Genomic DNA, 9214 nt, shown 5'->3' on the forward strand with positions numbered 1-9214 from the left:
CAGAAGTACTTCAGTAAAACATCTAAGCTCTTTCTCTCTCTTTAAGGAATATCTTTGAAGCCATCAAAATAATAATAGCAACTGTAGTGACTCTTGGCAAATCCTGTAGTTGTAGAGGTTTGATAAAATCAAGGTAACCATTAGTGCTTAAAAAAAATTTCCCGTTGTATAGTGGGTGACATATGCCATTCACTAAAGGTGAAAACAAAGGAAACATACTTTCCCTGAACCTAAGTGATTTTTTTTCTCTCTGTAATCATCACCACCCCAGTAATGTGAGTGTCCTTCACCTGGAACTGTAGAACAGTGATGTTCTGTCACTGAAATGTAGTTGAAGAAAATCACCTGCCTCAATCCATTCACAGTCATATTGTAAGAGATTAAATTCTCTGCCTTGGGGATGTATGATGTATTTACTGGGCACAAATCTGATGCCACGGATAGATTGTATTCCATTCTGCATTGTATTTAATCATAAAGGTTAACAGCTCTGACTTAGTAACACATACATCACAAAGGAGTGTGGAAAGCACAGCTCATAACCACTGCAAGGAGCAATGTTTTGCACTGTGCATTGTAGTTAAAGGTTAAGCACTGAGAAGCCATAGAACCGAACCAACAGTCTTTTGTAGTACACACCAATTATGGAATCATAGGGGATCATTTTCCTGCTGCTGAGTGATCTAATTGTTGTGTTTTAGCTATCAATTGAGAACTATTCATCTTGAGGTGCTTATTGCTAGGATGCTCTTCAAGCAGTTAAATAGTGGAGAAAATCATTAATTATGATAATACAGTAAATACAGATAATACAGTAAATCATTAATTTGATGTCCCATCTGTGGTAAAGACCCAGCAAAGGTAATCCTTACACAACACTGATGAACTGGGTCTGTGTTTCAGCTTAAAAGTTACTGACTGTAATTCTCACTTAAACAAATGCTGCTTTGCACCATCTGAAATGAGAGTGCTTCACCACCACAAAAAGTATGTAAGTTACAGGTGGTCCAAATCATCAGAGAGGAAACCCACCCCAACCCTGGTTTTGGGATGTTCCCTGCTGGAAAGAGCCCCAGGACCAAGAGACATCACTGGCATGATGAAACTCAGTAAAGCAACAGTTGCCCATGCCCATGCACAGAGTCAAGCCAGCTACCCCAGGACAACCCTGTGTGGAGCCACATATTGCCTGTGAGCCTGTGGGCACAGTAAATATTTTAGCTTAAACCTCAATGAAAGGCTTTTCAGTTGAGGACTCCTCAAGTGGCAGTGATTTAGCTGTGCATCTGAGCCCTGACAGAGCCTGTTCTGAAAGGCTGACCCTTCGTTCAGGAGGAATGGATGTGCTGTCAGAAGAGGGAGGTGGCAGAGGGAGGATGATGCACAGCAGTGGGTGCTGTTGGCCCAGTGTTCTGACATGTGAATCACACGGATCCAGAGAAGCTGATGGCCAGTGCTCCTGCCCAGCATTTTTAAAGACAGAGCAGAGTGAAGTTTCCTGATTGCTACGGCTCGTGTGTGCAGCGCTGGCCCAAGGTTCTTCCCCCACTTCCTGTTTTTACCTCTGTGTAGGGTTGTATTTTTGGTAAGATAGCACAGAGGCAGGCTAAGGTATGTACAGCTTTGATAGACTGGGAAGGAGATTTAAAAAAACAGTAATTTTCAATAACATTGGAGAAATAAGCCATTTGTATGATTCCAAGGGGTATTTTCTGATTGTTTTAGCTGGAACTAGATGAACTTTAAGGTCCCTTCCAACCCAAATCATTCCATGGTTCTATAAAACAAGTTTAGGCAAGAACAGGGCAACTCTGTAAAACCATGCATTTCACTTTTCAGGATTAAAATAAATGGTTTCTGTTACTGTGTAACACCTTAGAACAGTTGCTGCACTGTCACACAAAGTATGCTCTATGCTTTGCCAGTTTGTTCACGCAGAAATGTTCCAGGCTTTTTTGCCTGCACAAGTAGTTTGGTATAAATGTCACAGCAGGGAAACAGCAGTTCATTTTATTTGTTACTAATCCCATACGTGAGTCAAAATACAAAAATACCAAAAAAAAAAAAAAAAGAAAAAGAAAAAAAAATTCTGTGTCTGATTTTACTAGCATTATCTTTGTATTTGCAGTATTATAACATTAGATACTGGAATTTCTAATAGCCTGGTGTTTTCGTCACCCTTGGATTAGCGTGCCTACAAATAGTTTACCATTTACATTCTATCTAAACCAAATTTTTAAACTCTGTAAGGATAAGGATGCCACCCCATGAAACAGAAGAGGTCAAAAAACAGTCAATACAACTGCTTTGTGACATGATAGTTTTGAAACCTGGCTGATAACACAACAGACAGTGAGGAGGAAAGTGTTCATTAATTTGGGAAAAAGTACTTGGTGTGCAGAAGAAATGTGATCCAGCCACCAGTTGAGTTCCCATGCATCATCTGATCTGCAGTCTGCGTTCTCTGGAGATAAACACATCAATTTAAACCTCTCAAAATGACATTTAAGTATTTGCATTTTTACCGCATTTTGGGCTCAAAGGGAGCATGGCCAAGCAGGCTGGCTCCGGAGGACTTGGAACCAGCTCTCCCCAAACATTAGAAACAATCTAATCTAAAACATGGGGCAAGAGTGTGCATGGGAGAACAGGAGTCCAGTTTTGTCACTGCTGAATTCAGGGGCTGAGGAATATCCATGCAGCACACGCAGGTAGTGGTTGCCCACAAAACATCCACAGGCCCCTCTGCTTAAAATGAAGCAATGTCAGGGTGTGAGGCAGTAACTCTGTGTGGTTGATGGAGGGCAGGGTTTCTCACTGCACCTCCCTGCCTGGGGTGAAAGCCACTGGCCATCTCTATATCCATCTCTATATCCATCTCTACCTTTCAGGGTCATCAGTTCTTAAGTCTGATTGACACCTGCCATTTTTACATTGCAGGAAGAGCTTTAAAGCCTCCACCAAGCCTAGGATTGAAGCTTTCTTGTAACTATGATTTAATTCCAATAACAACAAAGTATTTTTTATTGGATTAAAAACTTTCCCAGCCATTAAAACACCATGCCAGATTCTGAAGAGCAGACTGGTGATGAAGGCCTCCCTTTTATAGTGTTGTCCTTTCATGTTCAGCTAGAAGCTCTGCAGGATTCCTTGCTGAACACTGATGAATGAAGTCTTTGCAGCCTTTTATTGTGATATGGTGCTCTCCCAGAGTGCAGGGAAGTTTAGTTACCCTGAACTTAAAACAGTCCAAATGGACCTGAAGTCACACAGAGCACTTCTGGCTTTAGTGTACTTTTAGGCAACTACAGCTTCATACCTAAACTGACTCATAAAGTGAGTTTCCAGCAATAGTATGATTCACTTTGAGTCTTTTTTGCCTTCCATTTCTGTACCATACTTCCTCCCTTGATCTCATGGCACCAATGCCTCTAAAACCCATGGCACTTGTAGGAGAGAGCCAGGTTAACGCTTGTGTTTTCTACCATTTCCTGCAGGCATCCCCAGCTGCTCTAGCAAAAAGCGTTTTGGCTGAAGTTCCAAACCAAGTCGTGGACTATTACAATGGCAAAGGGATAAAACCAAAATGTGTGTCAGAGTACGAGTCTTCCAGGACACTAGCTCCATGAACCTGCCTGCACTCTTTTACAAAATTAAAAAAGAAAAATGCTACTGTCTACAACTACTGTATTTAAAAAAAAAATGAAACAAAAAAATAGCACGTTTTGGTGATTTTTAACTAAAATAACCTTTTTTTTTTTTTTTGCATGTGTAGCCTAAGGGCTTAAATCTGTTAAGCGGTCGTATTGTTGAAAACTTTTTATGAGAAAAAAAATCCAGAAAAAAAAAAGTGAACTCTTTACATTACAGCATGTTGCCTTGAAATAAAAAGTTATCTGTATCTGGTTTTTATACAGGTTTGTTGAAATTTTGCTAAATTTCTTATATTTACACTGTAAAGCATTTTGAAATATTTATTGAGAGTCGATAGCCAAAATGTCTTTGGTTTAATCTGCTATGAACTGAGAGATTTTTCAAAATGGCAGATGCATGAACTGTATTTTGCATGTTTAAAATAAAAACAACACAGTTTTGCAGTTGTCTTTATTTCTCTCTCTGCCAAAAGGCTGCCTGCTTTCAACTTCCATATTCCAAGGAAAGCGTAATGAAGTGTTTCAAGAGATACCTGACCTGAAGCATGGGCATTTCTAATGTTAGCACATTATAGCATGGGCACCAAACAAGCCCACTCAGTCTGTGGCCTGAGTAGTAACTTTTCCAAAGCCTGACAAACCCAGCTGTCACAAAGTGTTTGGACCATAGCTGTAAACAGATCTGGCTTGGAGAGCATGATCCATCAGGATTGCATGTCTTAAAACATGCCTACTTAATCCCAACAGTCTGGCTGGCTTTCAAACAGGATGTATTTTGGCTATCCAAATTTATAATTTCTTCTGTTTTGGAATTCTTACTTTGTTTCATTTGTGTTTTTTAATCTCACATGCAGTATGTGTGTGGCACATTTTCCAAAAGAAATTTTGCACTGCCTGATTTTGTGACAAGCAGTCATTTGTAACTTCATCCTCACACAGATCACCTGTGTGTGATTGAAGAACTGTTTTTTTTTACCAAAAGAATATTGAAGCCACCTTTCTAAAAAAAAAAAAAAGAAAAAGAAGAAGACACACAAGAATGGAATGGTGGTGGATTGCACTTTGCATTGAAATATTTATGTATATAAATGAAGAAATTAGATCGATGTTACTTTTTGTGTTCGAATTTTGGCTGCTTCTTTTGCTAAAAAACAATTGTGAAGAATGGGGACTTGTTAGACACTAAGGAGAAAATTTGACAAAAAGTAATCTGTGTGTGATTGTCCAAAAGGCACAGCTTTGGATGAGTTGTGCTCCCACTGACTTGAAAGCATTCTTGTTGCTAGTTCCTGAAGAAGCTGTTTGGGGCCAGTGCTGAATATTTCGGAAACCCTCCCCTGTGAGCAAGGGGTTTTGGTTTAGAAATACATATTTTTAAATGAGTTTGCTGCTAATGTAGTAGTCTAGCTCCCTGATTCTTCTTTAGAAGTAACTTCCATAGGATCAGCTTTGATTGATGATTTTGTACTCTTAAAGGAAGGCAGTGGGATAGCCAAGATGCATGGGGCTGTCTCCCCAGCACATTCAGTTCTGCCCCATCTCTATCCTGCACTGCCATCATTCACACTTGCTTGTAAAGATTTCTTCAGCGAATCAGACACTGAGCAGCAGCCACTATTACTTGGTCATGGGTATAAATTGTCTGGAGATGTCCAAATTGATAGATCTCAAATCCACATTTCCATGAAATGGCTGACTCTTCATTTGAGAGCTTACTCTGTCAGGCTGCACATCTCTCCCTGTGTGGGTGTATTTCATCCAGAAGCTACTGTGATCTCCCCTTACATGTCATACACCACTCTGCCAATGAATCTTAATTCTTACATACCACACCTCTAGTTTCTTATTCCCACTTCCCCCCCTATTTTCCTTCCTTCCCTATTCTCAGAAGGAGCGTTTTCTAGCTGTTAAAACACAAGACTGAAAAACCAATGGCTCCTTGTTCTTTTCTCTTCCAGTATCTCATTTTGTTTTCTTGGCCAAGTTTTTTAAATTTTCTGCACCTCAGATTTTTCATCTGTAAAATGAAGGTCACTGTCATGTATCATACATATCTCACAATAGTACTGGGGGCTTTAATACTTGAGAAGTGATTTGAGATCCTTCCTCAGAGGCATGATGGTGCTCTCGCCATCTAAAGAGTATTACATTACCCTGGGACCAGCATTTAGGGATGTAATGTGCAGTTGAGAAGTTCAGCCTTTTCTTTATCATTTGCCAGACTGAATAAAAGAAATAAAAGAATAAAAGAAAGCTTTCAGCAAGAAAAATTAGGAATCACATAAATCGTTCTTCTGGTACATGTGATCTTTGACTAAACTGATTTTTGAAGTGTTTATGGTTACATAGAATGGGGCAGTTACAGCTCTTCATTACCAGAGGTGTTACAAGGTGCTTCTGTAATGTAGCATCATGTAAAATGCAGAAAGCAACAGGTTATTGTATGCTGAGCTATAAGAACCATCAGTCATTTTCATGTGTGTAGGTGGTCTATATAAGTGTCTCTAGAACCCCAGCTGCTGCAGATCTTTCTGTTTACTTTACACAAGCCTGATTATAAATGCTGTCTACTTAAAAACAAATCATTATCAGTGGTTGATATAAGTCAGCAATTCTGTAGCAGCCCTCAAGTATTTGGAAAGATACCTTCATGGTATTGAAAAATCAACTGGAAATCTTCAGTCTGTACAGATCTCAGCATGTAAAACAAACACATAATAGTGTGGTGAGTTGGTGTAGGATGCACAGAAGACAAAACTGGCCATATGGTAAAGGCTTTCTAATGAGGCTTTGGATGTTACTTTCATTGCTCCAAGCCACTCTCTGCAATAAAATACTAGGGACTTTGTGCAGGGTAACATCATTAAGTATATGAATATATCTCTGAAATGGGATATTTTTCTCCTATTTTATCTACTTAAGGTTTTAGTTAGGCCATTCTGCCTTTAGGCTGAACTGCCATCAATTTCTCCTGCAGATTTTTTAATGCAAATTTAAATTTCTAGTGCCTTTCAATGGATCATTTTAAATTCTGAAAACTCCTTTAAAATAAATTACATCTTGTCTTTTTGAGATAACCAATGATCTAAAATATATTCTCTGCCAACTACAACCCTGCCTTCCTTTTTATCTCAAATCCAATTCAAAACCCAAAAAAATCACAGAAAACTCAAAGAGATTCATAATCCCTATTAGCCCAAAACACATTAACATCTATAATTCTTGAGCCAGATACTGGGATGAGTTGTATTTTTAGTTTGTAAGGGAAACTAAGTCTCTAGAGGTTTTAAAAAGGACTAATACACTGCTAAGTGTTTATTACCCTAAGGTAAAACCATGATGAACAATGTAGTGTTCTACTTTTTTTCTCTTTTTTTGATGGAAGGGTCTACAGGTATGAAAGGGAAATTATAATAATAGTATTACTTTAAAATATCTTTTCTCTTAGTCTCCAGATATCAAAGGCACATAACTTAAGACAGCTAAAGGGTTTACAGTTTGGTATCTTAGAGACCTGCTGTGGGTCGTGGGGAGCAGTGGTCTAAGCCAAGGCTTGCTGCAGGTTGCCAAGGTGATATTCCAACAAACACACAGGGAAGGCCCCAGTTCTGTGCGGATTTGCTTGACAGAAGCCCTGCAGCTCTGCAATATTCAACTGCATCCCTTGGGTTTACCCACACACCAAATACTGTGATAGAACAGCACGTGGCTAAAGTGAGCCTCATTATTGTATTGCCCTAGGGTCTTTGCTGGTGAGCTAAACAGAGCTCCCTCCTTCAGTCTGGTTCTTGGCTGCTAACACAGGTCATGGCTAACTCCCAGAAAGAACTCAACTCATTATTCAGATTGACATTCCTCACCTGGGATTATGGGTCTTGCAGTCACACCTGCTATGTAAATCTTACCCTATGTGCAGTCTTTCCAGCATGAAGGAGTTATTAGACAAACTCCCCCTACCCCTGAGTAGCATGGACATTTCAGTCACAAAGTATTGCTACATTTATATTCACTGGGATTTTTTTTTCTTGTTAATGGGAAGGATGAGCTGGAAGATTCCTAGGGTAAGTTTACACTTCTCAGGTTATTTTTTTCCCTTTATTTGCAGAAGTGCCATTTTGCCACAAGAAAAATAGAGTTTATAGCACCACCTGTTCTCTTTCACACAGAGGTCTTATTTGTACCTGCAGTCCTGAGCTGAGGAGCTGCACTATGCCACAGACAATTTCAGCAATTAGAGAGCTATATGAGTGATAACAGTCACCCCAGCTGCATGTTTGCTTGCAGCATTCACTGCAAATCATCAGCTGGCTGCACTCCCACCCCCTCTTTTTTGTTTTTTCCATTTTCACTGCAAAGTTGGGGAGACCCTCCAAACAGATCAGGTGAAACTCAGGTGACCTTTCCTGTGAAGGCTGCCAGTTCAAAAGTGGTGTTTCCACTTACTGCAGTTCTGAGTACTACCCAAGGCAGCAGACTGGTGGGAAAGGTTATTTTGTAATAGGTGCTCTACCTTTCTGTTCCTTTCCTCCAAAAAAAGTGGTAGCCATTTCCACTGCTGTGCAGAAAGCCTTTTACTGCTGTGTTCAGGAGGCACTTGAATTCTTGTCGCACTGATTAGAGCAGGCAGTTTGCCATCTGACTGCATCCAGTTGCAGCCATCTTGCTACACCCACTCCCCCTTACACACACACACCTGATGAGTTCATGCCTCTTTAGCACCATGACAAGCTGCATGCACCTAAAAAAACAAAAAAAACCAACCAACCAACCAACCAAAAAGGTTGATTTTGCATCATGATAAAAAGGGAAAAAGTACAGCACTGAAACTTTTCTCTCAAAAATGTGTGCCCCCGTTTATTACTTCCAAGTTGCTGGTGCATGAAATCCTGTGTCACCTCAGCTGTGCAGGATGCTACATGAGAAAAGCATCATTCTGTAGCAACAAGGCTCACTAGGATCAAGGGAGCCCTCTTGTCTGATTGGGAGCATGATCTTCCTATGTGCCTTGGTTCCACATCTCTGAAATGGGGACAAACAGAATTTTGCTACTTCCTGGGGACTGTGGTAGGGTTAGCACCACTGTAGGGTTGCCACAGTATTCAGAAATTGGGACATAACACCTTTATCATTTTTAGACCCTTTCTTCCTCCTGGTATAGCGGTCTCTGTCAGAACAGCAGCATAAGCTACCAATGGACCCCATTAGAAAACACATCTGCATGAAATTTAGCAACATCCCTGTTGCTGTTCTTGATGCCAGGGAGAGAGCAAAAAGATGCAGTGATGTCTGTGATAGCGGAGATTAAGCAGCTTCAGAGAGGCAATGTCAGTTGGACTGTAAACTTGGGAGATGCATTTCTGAACACAGTGTGGCTCGTTCCTAAAAGGGCAAGAAGTAAACACAGGACAAGGAGTGTGTGTGAAAGCTACTGGTAATTTTCTGGATCACAGTTTTGGGTGTGAACACCAAAACCACCCAGTTATAAGCCTCAAGGGCAACACCCACACATATGTACCTCAGTGGTGGAGAAGATGGAGTAGTGGGGTAAAGAGAAGCAAGGA

General features: G+C 40.3%; 1 protein-coding gene across 4 annotated transcripts in view; it reads left to right on the forward strand.

Moving 5' to 3' along the window:
- CPNE4 (copine 4) overlaps positions 1–4107 on the forward strand; it is a 229919-nt gene extending 225812 nt beyond the window's left edge. For all 4 annotated transcript variants that reach the window (XM_032106747.1, XM_032106732.1, XM_032106741.1 and 1 more), the window contains one exon: positions 3498–4107. In XM_032106747.1, the coding sequence (XP_031962638.1) occupies positions 3498–3629 (132 nt within the window). In that variant the 3' untranslated portion in view covers positions 3630–4107. The remainder of the gene's footprint in view (positions 1–3497) is intronic.
- Positions 4108–9214: the final 5107 nt, after the last annotated feature.

Source organism: Corvus moneduloides, chromosome 1 (assembly GCF_009650955.1).
Source record: "Corvus moneduloides isolate bCorMon1 chromosome 1, bCorMon1.pri, whole genome shotgun sequence".
NCBI lineage: Eukaryota > Metazoa > Chordata > Aves > Passeriformes > Corvidae > Corvus > Corvus moneduloides.